The following is a 24702-nucleotide window of genomic DNA, read 5'->3' on the forward strand; positions in this document are numbered from 1 at the left end:
CAGTATTCTGGCCTGGAAAATTCCATGGACTGTATAGTCCATGGGCTCACTAAGAGTCAGACATGACTGAGCGACTTTCACTTTCCCTAGGGGTCGTGTGACGAATCCCCTCTAATTGTCTTTGACACATGAAAATAAAATTGGTACTGCTTTTTCATTAAAACAACAAAGACAAAAATGTTACTATTGTTATCCGCATTTCACAGATAAGAACACTGATGTAGCTAACCCCAACCCAGAACTGAACACTAGTTTCCTGGCTCAAAACCATTGCTTTGCAGGAGAGAGGTCTCTGCCCAAAGTGACCATCTAAGAGTGGCCTTGGGGAGAAGGGGTTCTTCTTCCTTGGAGAATCAGGAAGACCCTACAAAGAAGGGCAAGGGTGTGAGGGCCAGCTCTGACTTGGGGGTTAGGTGAACAGATACCATAATTGTATTTAAAAGAGCCATATAGCATTTGGTGTTGAAATTTGTACAAATAGAACATGAATCATCCTCTGGACCAAGCCTGAGCTTTCTGAGGGATGTGACCTTAGCACAGTATTGAGGGTTTACTATGGGCTCAGTGAACACCCACGGAACTGAACTGCTCCTGCACGTCCGTCTGCTGGGCCACACAGCAGACTGTGTGCTTTCTTTCTTTCTTTCTTCTTTCCTCGCCTGCTTCTTTCTTCTTGTGGGGTTGTCTCCACCCTGCCGTCTGTCACATCAGCTGAATACACACCCCTCCAGAATCTCACCTTTCACTATCTGTATTTTTAACCACTTCAGTAAGTGAAGTCCTTAAAGGCAAGACCCACATTTTTGTTTCCCAAGCCATGTCCATGTGACTAGTTCAACTGTTTTTTCATCTGGTCCTAAATCCTGACAAGGGGTGGGTTAAATGAGATGTCTGCGTGTGTTCCAGGACACTGGGGGCATTCATTCATTCATTCAATGAACATTAACCAAGCACCTCTGTGGGACAAGCCCTCAGGTTCTTTTACTGCAGCAGGTAACACACCATGATCCCATCCTTAGGGAACCCACAGACTAGTGGGAAAGCATCACTGAACAGGTAAAGAAAATACGATAGAACTGAATCAAGCCATCATTTACTGTTTACTAAATATTTCTAGAAGAGGGAAAAAGAGAAGTTAATCCCATGGACGGAGGAGCCTGGTGGGCTGCAGTCCATGGGGTCGCGAAGAGTCGGACACGACTGAGCAACTTCACTTTCACTTTTCACTTTCATGCATTGGAGAAGGAAATGGCAACCCACTCCAGTGTTCTTGCCTGGAGAATCCCAGGGACGGGGGAGCCTGGTGGGCTGCTGTCTATGGGGTTGCGCAGAGTCGGACACGACTGAAGTAACTTAGCAGCAGCAGCAGAGTATTGAAAATGGGTTAGGCTGCTGTAATTCAACATTTTATTTTGCATCAGAGAAAGAAAGTAGCCTCTGGGGTCTGCTTTGGAATTGAATGCGTCACGTAGAAAGCTTCTCAGGATAGCTGAGCCTCAGTTTAACCATCTGGAAACTGAGGGTCGTTGTGCAGATTTGTTGTGAGGATAATAGGGGCGTAACCCAGAAGTGGGTATGTAGAGGCTCAGGGAAGTGCATGTGGCATCACTGCATTGTAATTTTGTGTCTGACTAAAGGGATAAAAAAGAATGTAAACTGGAACCTTTGGTCCTGGTTTCAACAGAAGGAGGACCTGCCAGACCCACGGACTGCAGACCTGTATGAATTCCGCTTCAGCGACTTGCCCATCACAGAGCACGAACTGATTAAGTGTGGACTTCGGCTGTTTTTTGAAATAAACGTGGTGGAGAAATTCAAAGTACCTGTAGAGGTTAGATGGTATTTAATTTAAAATATGGTGTGATTCTGTGGCAGTTCACCACTGTGTAAAATTACCTGTGGTTCACACAGATTCCCTGCAGTGTGGATCTTAAATTATCATTAACTTTGTCAATATATCCGCTTAAACCTTGTAAACAAGGCGATCCTATCTTTTCAGATAAGGTTGTCACAGACCTTCTAACCTTTAGAATTCTGTTCCAAAGTCTGAGTGGCGTTGTCTTCTTCGGCGGCAGGTTCTCACCAGATGGATGTACACGGTGAGGAAGGGGTACCGGGCCGTCACATACCACAACTGGCGACACGGGTTTAACGTGGGGCAGACCATGTTCACTTTGCTGATGGTAGGTGTGGAGCACAGCAGTTGGTGAAACCTCGTGCCTCCCTCCTGAACGTGGTGAGAAGAGATACAGGCTATCACATTAGAGCTGTAATTTTGGAATTCATGGATACAATCCCATAAATCCCCAAATCCTCTGGAGATGATGCCAGGGCATGTGGGTATCCCTGGGCGTTTGACTGGATGATAACTCTGACACTCACGTACTTACGTCTTTCAAGGAAAAAAATTCAGTTACCTGCTAGGTTTGTAACTGCCCAGAATGAGCTACAAGAAATAAAACCAGTTTGGGACTTCCCTGGTGGTTCAGTGGTAAAGACTCCATGCTTCCAATGCAAAGGGTCAAGGTTTGATCCCTGATCAGGGAACTAAGATCCCACATGCCACGCGGTGTGACCAAAAATGAAAGCAAGCAAGCTTGCTCTCAAAACACAGCAGACACCCTTCTCCATCAGAGGCAGGCCTCGCTGCACATGCTGCATAATGTATTAATGTAAGTGAAAATATATGTCTATTTTCTTTTAGACAGGAAGACTGAAGAAATACTACACAGACCTTGAAGCCTTTGCCATGCTTGCTGCTGCCTTCTGCCACGACATTGACCACAGAGGCACCAATAATTTGTATCAGATGAAGTAAGTGAACATATGCTGCCGCATCGATAGTTCTGGTGCCCATACCTCATTTGTAAATGCCTTCACTTTTTCAACTTTATTTCATCAAAGTATTGAATTCATACCTTTAGGTGCATTGATCTTCGACTTGCAGTTGTACACCCTTGGGTGACACCCCCAACTCAAGCTAGAGAACATTTCTTCCTGGGCTCACTACCTCTCATGTTCCCCGTCCTTGTTCCTCCACCAGCTGAGCTTGCATCTTAACATCATCACCACCTTCCCCTCTTGCCTAAGAAAAGAAGTGCAGGCTCTCAGCTCGGACAGATTTGTGTTCACTGAGTTCACAAATTATTTAAACTTTCTAAGCTTTGAGTTCCTCATTGGGAAAATAAGAACTGTAATAATGCTACCTAACACTTAAGGTCACTGTAAAGATTAAATAAGGCTATGCATACAAAGCAGTCAGCTCACAGTTGGTGCTAGGTGGTTAATAATTATCAGGTATTATTATTATTAGTTACTTTGTCATTGGCACTTTCAAAATTGGTCAGCAATGCCATGGCCAACCTAGCTCCTTGATAGTGACATTTAAGAAGCTCTGTCTGCCTTGGCTGCACTATATCCTCATCTCCTACACATAACCCACTACCCACAAGGTACCAGAGGAAGTGAGACATTTTAGAGAGTATGAGCTTTGGAGTCTGGGTTTGTGGGATCCAAACACTTCTTGTTAAGTGATCTTGGGTAAATCACTTAATGTATTCGAGATTCAGTTTCTTAACTGTTAAATGGGTACAATATTGACCTCTCAAAGACTGCTGTGACAATCACATGAAATTGTATGTCTGAAATTACATAGTAGATGCTCAAGAAATTTACTCAATGAATTAAGCAGTGACTTTTCACCTTCAGCAACTCTGCCAATCAGGCTTTGCCCTGAAGTGGGGATTCCCAGTCTGGGTTCAGGCAAGACACATCTTCCTCTAAGAGCTCCAGCCCGTGCTGGCTGTTCCGCATTCCTGAATGCAGGTTTCCTGACAATGACTGAGCTCTCTTCCGCCCTCCTAACTGCTTCAGCCAATTCAGTTTCAAAGGAATGAATATTTATTGAGCACTTGTGTACTGGGAGACCAGCTGAGAACTTGATACCTATGGCCTTTTTGAATCCTTGTAGCCCTCCCACCTGGGAGTTACTATTGTTCCCCTCTTTTACTGATGAAGAAACAAGTCCCAAACAGTCAAATCTAACTTGCCATAGATGAAAAGAGAGTAGCCAAATGGGATGTGGCATCTTGTCTCCAGGTTTGCAGAAGAGATGAGACCACATCCCAGACTTCTGCTTTGGCCTGGTGTTGGGAGTCTGCATGGGTTCCATCAGCGATGGGCGAGCTGACCTTCTTCCTTTTCTTTCCGTGAGAGAAACTTTGTAGTTCAAGCAATTAAATCATTTTATGCATTTAACAAATTAGGGTTTTTCTTAAAAAGATTTTTTAAGAGCATATTCTTCTGTTCTAAATCTAAAAATTCTTTTCCAATATGTTACTTTCAACTGTTTCACAGTCATTAGGGGAGAGGGAAGACATGAAAAAAAAAATCCTCAGATTGCAAGGATTCTGTACTGTGTCATCTTATGTGTCATCTTTAAATAGCTAAAATGACCCTTTTCCTCCTAGGTCCACATCTCCGCTAGCAAGGCTTCACGGCTCTTCCATCTTGGAGAGGCACCACCTGGAGTACAGTAAGACGCTCCTGCAGGATGAGGTACGTGGGTCTCTCTCTCTAGGGCAGCTCACAAGCTCTGGATCAAAGTGCTAACCCACAGAAAATGCTTAGCAAGAAGATCATCCTGAATGCTGGTGGCTGACAGTGTATATACCCTTATTGAAGTCAATTGATAGAAATGACTATATTGCGATAGTTTTTGAACAATCAAATTGGAAGTAGCTGAGATAGAGGAGGAAAGAGCTATGAAAAGTCACAGAATCTCTGTGGGTCTGTAGAGTATGTAGAGTAAGAATAAAAAGTTTACCTTGGGTATGTATGAATGTAAAAAGAGGCTACACAGCCCCTGCTTTTCTTATTCATAGGGCATGTACTGTTAAGGCATTGTCTGGATCTTTGAGACAGTCAGGTGTTGGTAGTTTGGGGGTAGGCATGAAAATCAGGCTGTAAGATCAGACAGCTGCCATCAGAGGCACTGAGTGAGTGAGGGAGATGTCCCATTCAGGAGTGGGTGGGGCATAGGAGAGAAGAGGGGTGGCATCAGGGAACTTTTCACGGGAAGTGGGTTAAGCTTGGCCCTGAATTCATTGTGATTTATACAATATCATGTACTACTAACTTTCGATAAAAAGATTTTTCTTTTTATCGATTTTATTTAAAGAGTATATAGGCTTGTTGGAAAAGTTTTGAATATTATCTAGTTATGCTTGACAACAAATCTGAGAAGATTCTAACTCAGAATGAATCATTGTTAGATAGAAGGGAACATTCTTCTGTCTGCACAGAGAAATTGTCTAGAATCACACAAACTCATTAGGATAAATAAGCCCTTGGGAGAGTGGAGCTTTTTTCACTTTTGATAATAATTGCTTATTAAAGGCTCAGGAGAAGGGGTACAAGGAAATATGTCCAAGTTTCGAGATAATATTACATTCTTCTAGGTAATCAAAAGCCAAGTGGGAAAAATTTGTAAGGGCAATTAGGCAGAAAAGTGGAAAAAGAAAACAGACATATGGTTTAAATATTTTTAATAGCCTTTGATTGATGCAGCATCCAGACAGGAGGACAGAGACCAACTGCACTGAATTACCGATTTCACAGGGCAGAAGAGGGCAGGCGGTTAAAAACACATCCTGGGCTTCATCTCCCACTTACCAGGCTCCCTGGGGATTGGACCTAGGAATCTGCATTTTTAATAAGAGTTTTCATCACTCTCGTGTGTAGCCAGGACCTGTTCCTGCAGTAGTATCATAAAAAGAATGAGGATATCTGTTCTATGAGAGTTGGAAAAAATAGAATTGAAAGTAGTTCACGAATATGATAGTAATTTGTTATCCACCCAGTTTGTTAAGGGTCTTGCCTTACTGGTTGGGATGGTCTTATGTTTTTGAGTAAGGGTCTTCCATATATCCAGCTGATTACATATACCACAGGCAGGCAGTATCAAAAATAATTTATTTTACATTTACCTACTAATGCAAAATATATTCTAAAACCTTTATAGCCAAATGTTTAAATGCTTAACTATGGAAGGGCTCCTAGTAGCTCATATATTTTTACTTTCTGGGATTTGAGAATTTAAAAGAGTTGTTGTTTCCCATTGTAATTTTTAAATGTTATTTACTCTGCAGTCTGAACTGGTTTTCATGGCTAGATAAAGGCTTACTCTTTTTAAAAAGGAATATCGCATCCTAGTAATCCATGCCACCTTGGCAAGGACCTATCTACAATGCTATTTGACCTGCTAATTGCAGACTTTTAAGGGTTGTAAATAGAGTCACTAGGCAATAAATGCAATCACAGAGCTTTTTATGAGCAGGCAAACTGAATGCTGAAAACATGAAATTTTAACATCAGATGTTCTTTTCACATTTTTGGAAGACAGTACAGTTCTTCTATTTATTTATTGTATAGAGGAAATACTTATATTTAAAACTTTAATTTTTTTACGTAAGGCAAATCCTTACCTAGCAATTTTGCCATTTTGTAGGCATTACTTATTGTGTTTTGTATGTTATCAGGCTTTATGTCCCAGTAGAGTTGGATTCCCTGCTTTGAGGACAGAACTGTCTGTATTCTAAACTAGTCAGAAATCTACCCTTTAACCTAATGAATAGGGGTTAAAGCCCTTGTTAGCCAAATTTCTCAGAATATAAACTTTAATACTACAATGTACTATCAGAATGACAAAATGTATTATTTAGCATAAATAACAGAATACTTTTATTATTCAGAACATTTCTTCATAAAATTTATAACTTCAGACTTAAATTGAAGAAAGTAGGGAAAACCACTAGACCATTCAGGTATGACCTAAATCAAATCCCTTATGATTATACAGTGGAAGTGAGAAATAGATTTAAGGGCCTAGATCTGATAGATAGAGTGCCTGATGAACTATGGAATGAGATTCGTGACATTGTACAGGAGACAGGGATCAAGACCATCCCCACGGAAAAGAAATGCAAAAAAGCAAAATGGCTGTCTGGGGAGGCCTTACAAATAGCTGTGAAAAGAAGAGAAGCAAAAAGGAAAGGAGAAAAGGAAAGATATAAACATCTGAATGCAGAGTTCCAAAGAAGCAAGAAGAGATAAGAAAGCCTTCTTCAGCGATCAATGCAAAGAAATAGAGGAAAACAACAGAATGGGAAAGACTAGAGATCTCTTCAAGAAAATCAGAGATACCAAAGGAACATTTCATGCAAAGATGGGCTCGATAAAGGACAGAAATGGTATGGACCTAACAGAAGCAGAAGATATTAAGAAGAGATGGCAAGAATACACAGAAGAACTGTACAAAAAAGATCTTCACGACCCAGATAATCATGATGGTGTGATCACTGACCTAGAGCCAGACATCCTGGAATGTGAAGTCAAGTGGGCCTTAGAAAGCATCACTACGAACAAAGCTAGTGGAGGTGATGCAATTCCAGTGAGCTATTTCAAATCCTGAAAGATGATGCTGTGAAAGTGCCGCACTCAATATGCCAGCAAATTTGGAAAACTCAGCAGTGGCCACAGGACTGGAAAAGGTCAGTTTTCATTCCAATCCCAAAGAAAGGCAATGCCAAAGAATGCTCAAACTACCGCACAATTACACTCATCTCACACGCTAGTAAAATAATGCTCAAAATTCTCCAAGCCAGGCTTCAGCAATATGTGAACCATGAACTTCCTGATGTTCAAGCTGGTTTTAGAAAAGGCAGAGGAACCAGAGATCAAATTGCCAACATCTGCTGGATCATGGAAAAAGCAAGAGAGTTCCAGAAAAACATCTATTTCTGCTTTATTGACTATGCCAAAGCCTTTGACTGTGTGGATCACAAGAAACTGTGGAAAATTCTGAAAGAGATGGGAATACCAGACCACCTGATCTGCCTCTTGAGAAACCTGTATGCAGGTCAGGAAGCAACAGTTAGAACTGGACATGGAACAACAGACTGGTTCCAAATAGGAAAAGGAGTACATCAAGGCTGTATATTATCACCCTGCTTATTTAAATTCTATGCAGAGTACATCACGAAAAACGCTGGGCTGGAAGAAGCACAAGCTGGGATCAAGATTGCCAGGAGAAATATCAATAACCTCAGATATGCAGATGACACCACCCTTATGGCAGAAAGCAAAGAACTAAAGAGCCTCTTGATGAAAGTGAAAGAGGAGAGTGAAAAAGTTGGCTTAAAACTCAACATTCAGAAAACTAAGATCATGGCATCTGGTCCCATCACTTCATGGGAAATAGATGGGGAAACAGTGTCAGACTTTATTTTTGGGGCTCCAAAATCACTGCAGATGGTGACTGCAGCCATGAAATTAAAAGACGCTTACTCCTTGGAAGAAAGGTAATGACCAACCTAGATAGCATATTGAAAAGCAGAGACATTACTTTGCCAACAAAGGTCCATTTAGTCAAGGCTATGGTTTTTCCAGTGGTCATGTATGGATGTGAGAGTTGGACTGTGAAGAAAGCTGAGTGCTGAAGCATTGATCCTTTTGAACTGTGGTGTTGGAGAAGACTCTTGAGAGAGTCCCTTGGACTGCAAGGAGATCCAACCAGTCCATTCTAAAGATCAGTTCTGGGTGTTCATTGGAAGGAATGATGCTAAAGCTGGAACTCCAATACTTTGGCCACCTCACGTGAAGAGTTGATTCATTGGAAAAAGACTCTGATGCTGGGAGGGATTGGGGGCAGGAGGAGAAGGGGACAACAGAGGATGAGATGGCTGGATGGCATCACTGACTTGATGGACATAAGTTTGAGTGAACTCCGGGAGATGGTGATGGACAGGGAGGCCTGGCGTGCTGCGATTCATGGGGTTGCAAAGAGTCGGACACGACTGAGTGACTGAACTGAACTGAACTTCATGGTAGCTCACTGTGACTATATATGGGCAGGATGGTTAGAAACAATGTTAGAAAAAGGGGATCTCACTATCCAAACTATTTTGTTGTTGTTGTTAGAGTTATCTATTTGAGTTTATTGAAGTGTAATGTTTGTACAGTAAGCATCCCTTTAATGTGTCATTCATACAAATTCTATGAATTCTGTCCCTACACTTGGATAGATTTTACCCCACCACACTCAGGACACAGAAAGAACCCTTCAGTCCTCTCCTTCGGGATGACAAAGGGGACTTCCTGGGACTCTATCGCTGGATACAGAACACTTCAGTTCTGTAGTAGTCTATGCCTCTCTCCCTTCCCAGCCCAAAGCAAGCAATGAAATGTTTTTAGTCTCTACAGATTCGTTTGAATCTTCTAGATTTTTATATAAATGCAGTCATCCAGTAATTACTCTTTTGTGGTGACGACTTTCATTCAGAACAATAATTTTGTGATTTGTTCATTTTGAGCGAATGAGCCAGCAGTGATTCATTACTTTTCACTGCTGAGCGGCCTTGCATTTATCTTAAATGAAGATTTTAATTTTACTTCAGCTTAATGGAAGAAACATTTTTTAAGGGAAGGAATTACAGAACTTCAGAGAACTGTGTCCATAATCACAAGAAATATTAGTTCTTCAGATCAGATCAGATCAGTTGCTCAGTCGTGTCCGACTCTCTGCGACTCCATGAATCGCAGCACGCCAAGCCTCCCCATCCATCACCAACTCCCGGAGTTCACTCAGACTCACATCCATCGAGTCAGTGACCTCTGTCATCCCCTTCTCCTCCTGCCCCCAATCCCTCCCAGCATCAGAGTCTTTTCCAATGAGTCAACTCTTCGCATGAGGTGGCCAAAGTACTGGAGTTTCAGCTTTAGCATCATTCCTTCCAAAGAAATCCCAGGACTGATCTCCTTCAGAATGGACTGGTTGGATCTCCTTGCAGTCCAAGGCACTCTCAAGAGTCTTCTCCAACACCACAGTTCAAAAGCATCAATTCTTCAGCGCTCAGCCTTCTTCACAGTCCAACTCTCACATCCATATAGAGAACACTAAAATCAATAACTAGTGGTTATATGTTACCTTTTTACCATCTCTGAACTCCCTGCTATAAAACATGAAACAATTCGAATACTTACACTGCTTCCCACATCTCTTACTTGTTTTGTAAGGTATTTATTATCAGTTTTTTTTTTTTTTTTTTACTGTTATCAGGATTTATAAAATTAATTTATAATTTCCTTAAGTGTCTATTTTTTTTTTTAAAGCAGAGCGTTTGTTGCATGACTAATGGTGGAAATCCCTAAGATGAGCTGGATGCTGCCCAGCAGCTCTCTTGGGTTAGGTGTTCTCCCAGAACCCACGCCTGAATCTTCAGGACAGTATTTGTAGGTGCCTCGCTCAGCCACCTCGATGGTGTTCCATCTGTAGCCCTGGCGACTCCAGTCACATTTCCTCTTCTGCCTGGCGGTGTTGCCACAGTGATCATAGTTCGGCTTCTGAGTCGGAGGCCTTGGAACCAGAGTCTTACTTCCAAATGACAGTGTTCCCTTTGTCATCTCTTTTGTATGGTTGAGACCAAAGAGGCGCAATTGTTTATTCCTACTTCTACTTTTATATGGGCCTGATACTTAGCCTCAGACTTTCATCATGGCTTGTCCATTCCTGTGTATTTTGACTCATATCTTAGCTAGATTTTTGTCATCTGGTAGTTTTTCACAGTCTCTAAGCTAAGTACACACCTATGAAGATCTGTTTGTTACATTTTTGAAAGTCAGTTTGGAAGAATATAAAGGTTGTTGGGTCATTACTTTCTTCTCAGAAACTGGAGGACTGTTTTTTGGTGTTAAAGAGGTATAAATGGCTGATTTGATTTTCTCCCTTGTAGGTGACTTTGTTTTTCTGAATAGATGTTCATATAATTCTTAATTCTTCATATTTTAGTAACTTTGAATGTATGGGTGATTCTGCATCTATTTTTTTTTTTAATTTTATTTTAAAAATTTCATCCTGCAGAGTGATGCTGTCAATGTTTATTTGGGGGTATCTGCATCTATTTTTTTCTTGTTATAGGTTACACATATCCATAGAATCCATTGTCTTTTTTTTTAATTTCAGGGAAGCTTTTTTTTCATTTTATCTTTGGACATTTTTCTAATACATTGGGAATATCAATTATGTATATGTTGAATCTCCTTGCCATTTATGTTTTTATATTTTTAAATATTCTTTTAATTTCCTCAAGACTGTGGACTATGTCCCCTGCTTATTCTATTTGAGTAGCTTTACTGTGGATTACATTGCTTTTATATTCAATTCCATTTTCCTCATTCTACTACTAGTTTTGCTAGTTTATTTTCAACTTTACTGTTGTTTTACAGTCTTCCCTTTGAGTTCTTGTGGTTTTGAAACTATAGGTATTAGTGTGGATTTTTCATGTTCCATTGGGTATTTCCTTTGATGTATTTTTCATTTGCCTTTTGTGTTCCTTTCTTCTATTGTTATTTTCTTAGTTTGGGGTGTGTGCGTGTGCAGTGATGCACTGTATTTACATATTCAGTCAACTGCTCTAAGACCTTTATGTGACTTCTGATTCAGAGTTGTTACATGTGGTGTGCTGTGACTCTCTAGTTCATGTCTTTTTGTGAACACATGGGTGTATTTCTGTTTGGTATGTACCTGGAAATAGAATTGCTTGGCCATAGGGTGAGCATGTGTTCAACCTCAGTGGATGCTGACAAGCAGTTTTCCAAAATAGTTTTATTAATACATCCTTACCAACAGTTCCAGTGGCTCTCCATCGTCTCCAACACTTGCCACTTGCCATCTTTTTCATTTTAGTCACTTGGGGGATGCGCTGATTTGTGTCAAATTAAATAGCATTAACACATATAAACTACAATTTTTTATATTAACCTTTTGAAATTTTGTTTTGGGACTACCTTTGTTCTCAACTTGATTTGTAGGAATTCTTTATTCTGATTTATGTATCTTTCATCAGAAATACATATCACAAATATTTTCTCCCTGTGAATTGCCTTTTTATTCTCTTAATGTTGGATTTGGGTGAAAATAAGTTCTTAATGTCCATTTGATCAATTTTTTAAAGATTAATTCTTTAGTTGTATAGTATTGTCTTTTGCCTATTCAAGGTAATAAAGGTATTTTATTGTTCTACCTTTCTCATTTAGATCCACAATCATTTTACAACTTATCTTTATATATGGTTTGATGTAGAGATCAAGATACATTTTCTGTCCATGTGAAAATCCAGTTGACTCAGCACCATTTATTGACCCACTTCATTTCAGTGATACCTTTGTCCTACACCAGGTAACTGATTATAATAGTCTGGTTCTGCATTCCCTATTCTATTACACTGGTCAGTTTGTGTCTTTTGTTAATATGTCATCTTAGTTACTATAGCTTTATAATAAAGTCTTCCTTCCAGTGTAAATTCTCCAGTTTTGTTCTATTTGAAGATTGCTTTGGCTTTTATTACACCTTTGTATTCTCATATAAATTTTAAAAGTTTGTCAATTTACATACACACATCCACAAACTTGGTATTTTGGTTGGAATTGTACTCAATCCATAGGTTGTGTTCTTGTGGTCTTTATGCAGAGGTTTTACACTTGTTTTCCTCTGAAAACTATTCATTCCTTAGTGGAACTTGCAATCTGCTGTGAGGGGAGGGCAGGAATGCACTGTGGACAGCCTCAGCTTTCTATTTATTCAAACTCTGTCTCACCAATTCTATTTCTTTGGTCTGGAGAACTCACCTCTTTGATTTGGGCTTTCGGGAAGGCTCATGTTAAGCCAGCCTGTGAAGCTACAGGGTCTGTGTTAGGATCTGATCATTGCTGCCAACTTTCTGCCTTCACTCCTTTTTACCCAAAGCATTCTCTTTGGCACAGATGATGAAGTAATAGAAGTCAGTGCAAATATACGTCAGAAGTTACCCCATCAGCTCATCCTCTGCTGCTGTTCTGTGTGTCAGACTGGATTTTTGAGGGACATCCTTCCTTCTTCCATGCCCTGTCTACATTCTAAGACCTCTTGCTCCAATTAAAAGATTACTGGCTCTGCCTTCACTTACTTAAAAACAACTGCATGCATGTATATATGTTTAATCTTCAACTTGTTCCAAAAAATTTTTAATGGAGCTTCCAAAAATACATGTAACATTAAAGAAAAAATGAGGGCTAATGGGAAAATAAAAATAAGATGAAGTATGGGGCAGGCCCACAATGTGTACAGTGAGAGGTATAAATGTTTATTAGACATGGGCTATAAATTTGGTCAAGGGATTTCAAGTAACTAATTTAAACAGAAACAGGATCTTTTATGTGAATCTGTATCCATGGCTGAAAAAGAAACTACTTACAAGCTCTTCTTTTAAGAACTTTTTCTAGGAGAGAAGGAAAAGAGGAAATAAAAAATGATACTGAATTAAGACAGGGTTTTTCAATTAGAGACTTGTACAGTAAAAATGAGTGAAGGAAAAAAAGGTGAAAATCAGGAATATTGTGCTATCAACAAAGGAAGCAGTACTGAATAGTTGAACATACATCCTTTTTTCTTAAGTATACTAATTTTAAAAGTGTGTCATCTTTTTTAAAAAATGCGGGGAGGGAGGAGGGAGCGGGGTTCAGGATGGGGAACACGTGTACATCATGGCGGATTCATGTTGATGTATGGGAAAACCAATACAATATTGTAAAGTAATTAGCCTCCAATTCAAATAAATATTTATATTTAAAAAAAAAAGAAATGCAATACTGATTTACTTTGTAAAGTGAAAGAATGTTTGCCATTCTGTCTGCTTTAATAGAGCTGTTTTATTGTTCTGGATTAGAAAAAGGTATGACTTAAATGGAGTACAATGGTATTTTCTCTGTCTCTCTCTATATATATATACACAGCTTTTTTTCTCACACACATATATTTAGCAAATAGCAAAGTATCCAGGTTTAAAAATAAAATCAACATGTATTAAAAGTAATTGGCGCATAAACAATACTGATAATCGTGGTCGTGGTGTGTGGTCCGTGGTCTGGCGCTTGGTAGAGACGAGGTCTATCCTAAGGGATTGTTTATTTAAATCTGGCAGCCTGCCCTGTGTGTCCCCTCTCCCCATTCTATAATGTTCTGGCTCTTTTTTTCTAACTTTTTTAGTTAAAAAAGAATTACATGTTTAATGTGTACAACATGATGTTTTGATGTATGGATATATAGTAAAATCGTTACTACAGTCAAGTGAATTAACATATTATCTTTTTGTGTGTGGTGAGAAGACCTGAGATCCACTATTTTAGCAGAGTTTTTCACTATATAATAAGGATTAAAATGACTTATATAAAGAGATTAAAAGTGTGCTACTAATAATTTGTCTAAAAATTTAGGGCATTTCCACACATGATCCCCTTTTTTCTCCTAGTACAGCAGTCAAAAATGACCTGAAGTGCTACTGGACCTACAAAGTCTGTGTTGGAATTACATGCTACACGTCACTCTGGGAAACATATAACGTGCATCAGTGAACAGATAAGGGCAATGACTCACTGATGGAAACATGCCACAGGGTCACCACCAACCCAAAGGCAGGCCACCAGAGTAGCCAAATCAGGGAAGGTTAAGTGGGATTAAAATGCCAAACGGCCCACTTACTCTGCCCTTTTCCTGGTCAGTCCAGACCAGTTAAAAATAATCTATATCCAGAAGATTTGAGCAGAGATTACACACAAGGTGCTGCTGAGGACTGTCTCTTTCAAGCAAGACATGGATTTTGATCTAGACAAGTCTTCTTTTGTTTGTTGTAGTTTGGAGTATAATTGCCATGTCTTCTATCAATTTAAAAAGTCTAGCTATAGTTGCTATTATGAGCTCATTATTACTGCTGTGTAAAATACCATTTTTCTTGACTTCGAAGTTATAAAAGATGAACTAGGTGGAGGCTGTATTATGCACACATAATTCTAGTCCATTTCTTGCTTTCTAGTATTTCAGTCTCCTGGAATGACAGAGCTATATTTGGTCTTGGGTTTTGCAATTCTATTTTAAACTGGGGATAACCTCAGAACTTACCAGTAATAATGATACAGCAATAATTAAATTCTGTAGCAATTTACTGTTCTTAAATGCATTCCCAGTTGTCTCATCTGCATCAACATTCCACAAATATTTACTGATCACAGGTTGAGTGCCAGGCAGTTAGCAGGGCAGCTGTTGTTCTCCCCATTTGAGAAAACAGATACTTACAGATGTTAAGTGAGATGTCCAGGACGCTACAACTACCACGTGGGGAGGCTGGGAACTGAACCTGGGCTCCTTACTGAGTCAGTGTAGTGTCCCACTATACTGGCTCTGTGTGCCAGCTGTTCAACCTTGAGCAAGTTTCCTAACCTCTCTCTGCTGTGGTTTGCTGTGTGACTAAGAGTTTTCATAGAGCACTTAGAACAGTGCCCGGGGAGTGGGAAGCCTTAGGTGTCTGCTGTTATTATTTGGTGCTTGACCCAGTGTTCTTTTCTACATTATGCTGCCTCTGTCTCTACATAGGCAGAGAGACTGTTTCCTCCTTTCCAGTGGGATTTTTCTGTATTTAACTGTTGACTTCATTTGTCACTGCACATCTGTCTTTGGCCTGTATTCCTAAAAATGTTCTTTTTGGAATATCTTATCTTTTAAAAACCACTCCCAGATTTACACTCTTGTTTTCTGGAACACTAAAAATTGAGGGTGATCCATGTATGAGGAGACTATTAGTGGGAAACTCTTTGAAGAAAGGTAGAAATAAGTTATTGTAAAATAGAATTGCAAGACATCATTTTAAAAACAACTTGGAAGATTTACTTTTTTCTATGTGTGAGTACTATTGTAATCTGCAGCTTCTGAAAGCTCTCCAATAGTTTCTAGAATCACTCTGAAATTATCTGGTAAATAATTCAACATGTCTAACAATTGGACAAATACCAGATATTCTTTATTAAAGTTTCTCAATTACTACAGGAAATTTTAAATCTATTGTTTTTATTGAATTGGTCCTGGAAGAAAACTTATATACTGATTACATGAATATTTGCTAATAATCTGTTTTAAGAGTTTAAATTATCTTAATCAAAGTATAAGTAAAGAGGTAACTTAATCCAAGAGAGAAAACTGAAAGCAAGAAAATTAAGACTTCGTTTATCTTCTTTCTATAATAAGATGCTCTTATAAAGCATCATAGGGCGGTTTGTTTGTTGAATCAAAGGCAAATTAATGATGGCATTTTATTTTGAATTTTCATCTTGCAGAGTTTAAACATATTCCAGAACCTAAATAAACGCCAGTATGAAACAGTTATTCATTTGTTTGAAGTTGCGATAATAGCGACTGACCTGGCTTTATATTTCAAGTAAGTACGGAACTCCCTTATACTCTGTGTGGTTCCGCCTTCCACAGTCCATGGCCTCAAAGTTAAAAGACATTTGTTTAGAGACACATTTCTTCATTTTCTTTGTGGATTACCAATAAATACCCTTAAGATAACTGATGGTGGATTTACTGGACATCTGGAAACATATTTTAAAAGCTAAGCCCCTAATATTAATTAGTTTGTTATCTGAAGAAACTTCAATTGAAGAATATGCATCAAAGTAGATACACTGCCAGAACACTGATGCTATAAAAACTTACACGGTGCCTTTTGACCTGGGGAATTCATCATAGTTCGCAGTCTGGTATTTAGAGTTGCAGGCTCAGACATTTGATCCTGCCAGAGTCTGAGAGCTGAAAAATCTTAGTGATACTGATGCACATTAACAAACTAAAAAAATTTCTGAGTTACATACAGCAGAGGCATTAGCCTATTTATAATAATGATGATGATTACCAAGGAGACCAGATACTCCAAGCTTCTGTACATTTTCTTGTTGGTGAACTATAAAGTAAAATGCATTAGGACAAGGTGAACTAGTTACAGGGTCTAAATAGTTAACAACTTGGGCAGTATTAAATTATGCCTCTCCAATCCTTCATTAAAAATTCAATTATTAAATAGTTCAAACATGAAAGCAGATACTTCGAAATAGATAAGTGATATCCAAATAGCTATAGTCCAGATTCAACAAATGCTAAGATTTTGTCTTAGACATCTTTTCAAGGAAAGTGGTACAATTGAGGCATTCCGTACTCCATCATGAATGCCACACCCCCACCCCACTTCTTCAGAAATACCACTGTCTTGGTATTGCTATGCATTCATCCTTCCCACTCATGTTTTCTATGGCATTACTAAGTGTTTAAAATTTTTCAGTAAATGGTATCATACTGTATATACCTTTCTGCAACTTGTTTTCACACAACATTTTGAAGATTTAGCTTGGTGGTAAATTGAGATCCAGGTCATTCTTTTTAGATGTATATTCAACTGGGTGATTTTATCATAATTAATCTAGCCATTCTTCTATTCATGGACATTTAGGTTATTCCCAGTTTTTCATCATTGCCTACATTGTGTATCTTTGTGTATATGAGTTTCTGTAAAGTACATATCTAGAAGTGGGACTGCTGTAGGGTTTGCATATCTTCAATTTTATACCACATGGCAAAACTCCTGCACTCCTTAGTAGGTACGCCAATTTAAACTCCTACCAGCAGTGTTACAAGAGTTCCTATTATTCCATATCTGGACTCTTCTTGATCTGGGCATATTTAAATATATTTGTTAATGTGAGACAGAATATTATTATTCACACTTATAATTTTGTACCTTTTCATATATTTTACGTTCTAATATTTGGTTAGTTTTATACTTTACAATGTCTCATCACAACCTGTGGCCTTTGTTATGATCTTTTTGTCACATGTAGCTCTTAGTTTTAATGTATTTAAATTTACTTTTTTTTTTTCCTTTCTGACTTGTGATTTTTCTGTCTTAAACCCTTTCTGTATCAAGGTTACACAGCCATTCCCTCTTCTCCTGCCTGGGTCCACAATGTGGACAACTGATGCAAAGTGGGAACATGAAACCTGAAAGGACATATTAAAGACACTTTAAACCTCTGGTCCTATATGCTAAAATTGTCGCACAGTTGTCTCTTTTTTAGGAAGAGAACCATGTTTCAAAAAATTGTTGATGCCTGTGAAAAAATGGAAACTGAAGAAGAGGCCATCAAATATGTAACCATTGATCCAACCAAAAAAGAGATTATCATGTGAGAAGTCAAATTTTATTTTGCTTTTGGCAAAAATAACTTGTATATTTCTATTTTAACATGTTTTGTTTTCTTTCACAGGGCAATGATGATGACTGCGTGTGATCTGTCAGCTATAACCAAGCCCTGGGAGGTGCAAAGTCAGGTGAGTGGTTCCCACTTTCTGTCAGGCCCTCGGCTCTGCCTAGGCGCCATGAGACAGTGAATGTGAGAGTATCTGGCAACCTCAGAATTTAATTATAACCGTCAATTATATGACTATATATTTTATAAGCAGTTACCTTCGTTACCCTGGACCTGTCCTCTGAAACCATCAGTTTATAATTTACAAAGAAGAAAAAAGGAAGTTAAGAAGTTAAGACAAAAGTACAATGTTCCCTGTTGGGTTTCTGTTAAGAGAAGAAAAGCAAACAGCTTTCAAGAGCTCACAAATGTCAGTAGGTCATTTGGTCACGCCCAGGACAAGGGAAACAGAAGGAACCTTAGAAAGAAAATGCTTTCTGGAAGGAATTCCTGTTTATCACTGGACAGGCTGTAAGAAGTTTACATAAAATTATTCATGGAGCATCTGGGTTTTTAGTAGAGGAGATAAAGCATGCAGCAAGGATGAATCATTAGTGCCTTCATCCCTCAAGGGTGGTTTTGCTCCTAGTCTCCTCTTCGGTGTGCTGTCAGTCATGGAGAAGGAAATGGCAACCCACTCCAGTATTCTTGCCTTGAGAATCCCATGGACGGAGGGATTCCGTGCAGGTTCAGTTTAAGGGCGTCTTCTAAGGAAGGTCTTCCCCACCCTTGGGGAGTGTGGGGAATGAGTGGGAGCCATCTGCTTACCACTTGGTTTCCTGCTAATCGATCAAAGAATTCTCCCTCAGTTAATTCGTAGAAAGAATTCTCCCTCAGTTAACTCATAGGGAAAACCCTAAGCAGAAGAGGCCAGAATTCCCTGGGTTCAACTGTAAATGTGGACTGTATCTGTTAAGATAGAATAGCTGGGCTCCAAACCAAACACCTGTGCTTCCTCCTCACTGCCTGCCTGCTCTTCCTCCTCAATTCTTTTATCTACATAGTCACCCCAGCCACAAACCTGGGCTCAGGCTTGAGTCCATCTCCCTCGTTCCAAAACCATTTCTGTCCATCACTCTTGCTACCCTCTTAGTTCTTACTTTTCCTCTTTCGTCAGAACTATGGTGGCAGCCTCCTAAGTGATCCTCTCTCAGCACGAACTCTCCAACCTTTCTCTGAGTTGCTGCTGGAATGCTTATAAATAGAGCTCTGCTTGGCTACTGCTTTGCTTAAAAAGCCTTCTGAACTCCCCACTGCTGGAAGTTTTCAACCTTTTTTAAAGAAAAAAGAAATGTCTATTTTCCTTGCACAAAAAGTTGTACATAGGTCACTTTTTGTAAGAGGCAAACAGCAAAGTTACTGTACTTCAATCTCTCTTGGCATCCACTCTTGTACCACTTGTGCGCTTTGGAGGGACCGTAGGGCTCAAAGAAAAAGAACTACTGGCCCAGAGAATCAAGTTAAACTTCCCAGCAAAGCTTACATGGTTTGTTGTTACCTGTCCTTAACTCATACTCCCTAATTTATTTCCCTTATTTCCCATGTTATTGCCTCACACTCTTAAGCTCCTACTCACACAAGCTATAAACATTCAACTTTATCTGCACACTCTTCCCTTTCTTCTTTACGGGCGAGCTACTAGTCTTCCTTGATGACACAGCATAAATGCAACCTCCCTTATCTTTCTCCTTGATCCACAGCAGTTGATAGCTGTTGATATGATAGAACTTTCCACATTCTTTACATGACTGACTTCATTAGACTGTAAGCATCTTAAAGATCAAAGTCACATCTTAACTCCTCTTGGTAAGCCCGGATCATGCCAATGTAAGGCAGCTAGAAGGTGTTCAACAAACTTGATAAATATGGTTTTTAAAAAACCATATAAATTAACTCTCAAATATCCCTACAACATAATCAGGTAAAAGTGAAAGTGAAGTCGCTTAGTCATGTCTGACTCTTTGCGACCCCATGGACTGTAGCCTACCAGGCTCCTGTGTCCATTGGATTTTCCAGGCAATAGTACTGGAGTGGATTGCCATTTCCTTCTCCAGGGGATCTTCCCAACCCAGGGATCGAACCCGGGTCTCCCACACTGTAGACAGATGCTTAACCGTCTGAGCCACCAGGAGTTATTAGTCAGGTGAAGTGGTGTTCTAAGCTGTGCATGTATGTGCATAAACACATAGGCAGATACATGCTAGATGCTGGCAGATGATAAGCAGGACAAAAGGAGGATCTGGGAAGCTTTGGAGCTTGAAGCATAATGAAACAGACATCCTCCCTTCTCCCCTTTTTATTGTTGAGAGGTGGTGGTAATAGCAGCTAGGAGATTGGCACGCCCAGAATGAGTCTACCACACTGAAGTAGGAAGAGAAATCCCCCTTGTCCATTTCAATATAATCTGTAAATAACATCATTTTAAAGCCAAAGAACATATGGTATGACAATACCTCAAGCATTAATTATAAATTCTGTCCTTAAATGTTACTCATTTAAGGATAAAATGTTATGATAAAATGCAAATTCTGTTAAGTCATGAATCATGACTGTCATGAATCATGTCCTCCCTCTTTGCAGGTAGCACTCCTGGTCGCAAATGAATTTTGGGAACAAGGAGATCTGGAGAGAACAGTGCTGCAGCAACAACCCATTGTAAAAACCTTGACATAAAAACGCACTACTGATTAAAAATTATCAATACAAATCAGTCTGTTTTGTCCACTGGATCTTAGAAAATTATCTTTAAAGAATTTCTCTCTCTTTCTAGCCTATGATGGACAGAAACAAAAAAGATGAACTACCTAAACTTCAAGTTGGATTTATTGACTTTGTCTGTACTTTTGTATATAAGGTAAGTAAACAGATTATGTGAGTGAAATATATCATTTTCTGGATGAGAAGTTTTCTTTCAAAATGTAACTAAAATCAAAGTCACCCTCATCCCTCATGGAAAGTCACTAAGGTTGTCATCATTTCTCCAAGGTAGTTTGAGGTATTACCCTTATCTTTCCTTCAAGGATGCAATGAAAGGTGAGAGAACTCAGGTGTAAGCAAATTGAATAAACTTAGGTGAGCAGGAAAGACAAGAGCTACCTTTCCCACTTACAAGGTACTGAATTAATCTCATCCTAACAGCTCTGAGCACTGTAATAATTCTTTAGGGCTCCTTCTCTGCATATGAAAGGTACTGAAAATGAACCAAATGATTTAAGTGGTTTCTAACCTAAAATTCTCTCTAGGAGTTTTCACGGTTTCACAAAGAAATCACACCTATGCTGAATGGTCTTCAAAACAACAGAGTGGAATGGAAATCCCTAGCTGATGAGTATGATGAAAAGATGAAGGTAATTGAAGAGATGAAAAAGCAGGAAGAAGGAAATACGACGGAAAAAGGTTAGATGGAATCTGTTTTGGCTTCTTGTAAAGTAGCTGGAAGTTCAGCAGAGCTTCATCTCACATGACAAAAGCATAAAAAGTAAATGCAAACAGGAAATTTGCTTTACTGCCCACAGACTGAGAATTATAAGAAGCTGATTAGTGGTTTTCAGGGTTTTTATCCCCTTGAACAAGATCTTACTTTGTAATTCAAGATGGAATTGCTTGGTCCAGTTGAAGTTGGGGTTAGGGCTAGGTTTCTTCATCCACTCAGTAAAGTGGCTCCTGAGGTACCTCTGCAGAATACTGAATTTTAAGAAATAATATGAAAACCATAAGATTAATAGGATCAATCAGGTTTAGGTGAGAAAATAATTTTAGCCCTAACATTCTGTATTAGCTGTAAGACTTTGGGCATCTTGCTTAACCTCTCTGAGCTTAAAGTTCCTCTCCTTATAATGAGAAAACTTTACAGATCTCCAGCCTCATTTCCAGATCTAAGGAAGCCCTAGATGTAAAGATGGCCAGCAGAGTGGGGTGACTTGAAGGTACCCTAAGACTTTGTGCCTCAGATGTTTCTCCTTAGTGCTGTTTATCCTGATGAAATTTCTACTCCTGAAGTCACTCAGTTAAGTTTAACATAATCTTCAGAAAGCCTCTGTTAAGATGCTTACGATCACCTATTAGTTCATCAGATGACTCAAATGACATCTAGAAAGTGGAATACTAATGTCATCGTTTCGTATTTTGTCTCAAGAGCTCAAGACTTAAAAGGTTTTGTAAGAAATTCTTATTGTTTAATAAAGAAACCATCTCTGTCTGGAAAAGCCTTGTTAAAAAAAAAATGCAACATTCTTTTTAGACGGTTCATGTGTTTAGTGATATTTTAAAGAATTCAGAGGGAGAAAGCATTTTGCTTAAAGGGTTAAGGATATCATTCAACAGAATAAAAACAGGAGTTCCTGACTCTAGGATATACATTCACTTAAATGTTTAGTGGCTGTGTATTCTGTACAAGGCCCTGTGTTAGGCCCTGGGGAAAGATGGGGTCCTTATCTCCAGAGCTTACCACCTGGTACGGGAGTGCCAAGTGAAAAATCGATTATTTAACTATAATTATCAGAAGAAGCATACCTGGGGCATCAGGGAAGTCGTTCCTGAAGGATGTTTATGCTACTGAAGACAGGCTTCTTCTAAGCAAAGAAAGGAGGAAGAGTTTTAAAGGAAAGGAGAGGAAAGAAGAGAATATGCACAAAGGCCGTGACGTGGAAATAAGCTTGGTGCGCTGAAGAACTTGAAAACTGGTGTAGCTGGAGTCTAGAGAGCAAAGAGAGCAAAATACCAGATGAAGCCAGGAATGCAGGCAGCTCTGCCAGATGGGTGTGTTACCCTGAAGGCCTCCTTATGGATCTGTCCTCTACAGAGCAACGGGAAGTCCTTAGAGGAATGGATTTCAACATGAAAGGAGTAAGATCTGAGCTGTGCTTCAAAAAGATAACAAAAATGGTTATTTTTACTGAGCAAGTGAAAAGCAAAAAGTTATTTCTTAGTGCAGTTAATCTTTATCCCAATTTTACAATGAACACTATATCAAGCCCTTTAAGTGGTTCGTGACTTTTTTTTAAATTTAGTATTTGGTATATTGATATGGATCTCTATACTTTATTTGCATAAAAATTACTTCTGAATTTTCTTCCTACTACACTGAGAAGTCTCTGTAAACTAAGAATATTATTTTATCTCCAGGCAACACAAAGCAACAACTCAGATTCCCAGACTGGATAGTTCAGTGGTTCTTTTGAGAACTGAGACATTAACTGGTTAGTCATTTGTTAGATTTTATTTTCTAAATGGACTAATTTTGAATATGAATTCAAGTTTTTAAATGGTCAAACTCTTAGTACTTGATATAGGTTAAAACTATGAATTAGGCTATATAGTTACTCTAATATTAGGAAAAAACTACTATATATCCACTGATTCCTGAAAATATTGCTTTTCTCCTTTTTCCTAGCTGTAGAAGATTCAGGAGGTGGTGGTGATGACAAGAAATCCAAAACATGTCTAATGTTGTAAAACAATCCAACCGGTCTAAATTACAAATATTGTTTCTACATTTGAAGAAAACATTAAAAAAGAACATCAGCAAATTTCATTCATCAAACCATCAAGTAACAGAGACTCTTCAGGAAGGCTACCCTGTGACTAGCATAAGAAAATATACTGCTAGCCTGAAAGCCATGAGGATAAAATAAAGTTCAACAAAAGTGCAAAATAAGACAAAAATAAGTGCATTTTTGGTGCCAATTTGTTTTAAATTAAAAATAATATAATCCTGAAACTAGTCACCAATTCTTTTTTTAAAAGATCTTATTCATTGTATTCATTTACTAGGGTTACTATAACAAAAAAGCTGCCCCATACTGGGTGTCTTAAACAAAAGAAAATTTATTTTCTTGCAGTTCTGGAGACCAGAAGGCCAGCATTAAGGTTTGGCAGGGCTGGTTTCTCAAGAGGCCTCTCTTGCTTGTCAGTGGCCGTCTGCACCTGGTCGTCGGTCTTCTCCCTTGTGCGTCTGTGTCCTATTCTCTTTTAAGGACACCAGTCATACTGGATTAGGACCTACTCATAGGACCTCATTTTACTTTATTAGCTCCAAATACAACCACATTCTAAGGTACTGGGAATCGGGATTTCAACAGGAATTCAGGTGGGACACAATTCAACCCATAACATGATTCATACCTCACATCCTTTTCTGAACCAGAAATCTCTCATCAACATGTCTTAATGTAAGAGCAAATACAGTACAGAATGTATAATGTATTTAAGTACTATATAAGAAACAAAGAAAAAGGATATTAAATGTTATTCCACCTGAAATGCTTATCTCTTTCCTCCACTTTTTACTCTTGATAATGGAACAGTAAAGAGCACTTCACTTTCAACAGCTTAAAAGTATGTCATCCTATGCTCAGACTTTCTCCAAAGTCTGAAATCAATTATTTTATGTGTAACTAAGAATATGTTATTACATTCAGAACTATTCTTCTCATTGATAGAATTATCAATTTATAAGACATGACCTAGATAATCCTAATGCAAGTTAAATCAACTAATAAATATTATGCATTATTAAACAGCATGTGATTTGATTATACA

The 24702-nt window shown here is 38.8% G+C and overlaps 1 protein-coding gene and 1 long non-coding RNA gene across 10 annotated transcripts in view; one reads left to right on the plus strand and one right to left on the minus strand.

Annotated features, from left to right (window-relative positions):
* PDE6C (phosphodiesterase 6C) overlaps positions 1 to 23881 on the plus strand; it is a 52211-nt gene extending 28330 nt beyond the window's left edge. For 3 of the 9 annotated variants that reach the window (XM_086378722.1, XM_086378725.1, XM_086378730.1), the window contains 11 exons: positions 1685 to 1831; positions 2076 to 2183; positions 2705 to 2814; positions 4470 to 4557; positions 16198 to 16298; positions 17992 to 18099; positions 18181 to 18244; positions 20743 to 20817; positions 20933 to 21016; positions 21405 to 21558; positions 23555 to 23881. In XM_086378722.1, coding sequence (XP_086234848.1) covers positions 1685 to 1831; positions 2076 to 2183; positions 2705 to 2814; positions 4470 to 4557; positions 16198 to 16298; positions 17992 to 18099; positions 18181 to 18244; positions 20743 to 20817; positions 20933 to 21016; positions 21405 to 21558; positions 23555 to 23616 — 1101 coding nt within the window. In that variant the 3' untranslated portion in view covers positions 23617 to 23881. Of the gene's footprint in view, positions 1 to 1684; positions 1832 to 2075; positions 2184 to 2704; positions 2815 to 4469; positions 4558 to 16197; positions 16299 to 17976; positions 18100 to 18180; positions 18245 to 20742; positions 20818 to 20932; positions 21017 to 21404; positions 21559 to 23554 lie in introns of all 9 variants that reach the window. The other 6 variants (XM_086378721.1, XM_086378724.1, XM_086378729.1 and 3 more) reach the window with 4 other exon arrangements.
* LOC147344067 (uncharacterized) lies at positions 18093 to 23138 on the minus strand. Its single transcript, XR_015155690.1, has 2 exons — positions 21743 to 23138; positions 18093 to 18944 (listed from the first exon to the last, which is right to left on the minus strand). It is a non-coding gene; the product is annotated as an uncharacterized LOC147344067 (long non-coding RNA).
* Positions 23882 to 24702: the final 821 nt, after the last annotated feature.

Source organism: Bos grunniens, chromosome 26 (assembly GCF_055505025.1).
Source record: "Bos grunniens cultivar Pamir isolate PY7600 chromosome 26, Bosgru_T2T1.0, whole genome shotgun sequence".
Lineage (NCBI taxonomy): Eukaryota > Metazoa > Chordata > Mammalia > Artiodactyla > Bovidae > Bos > Bos grunniens.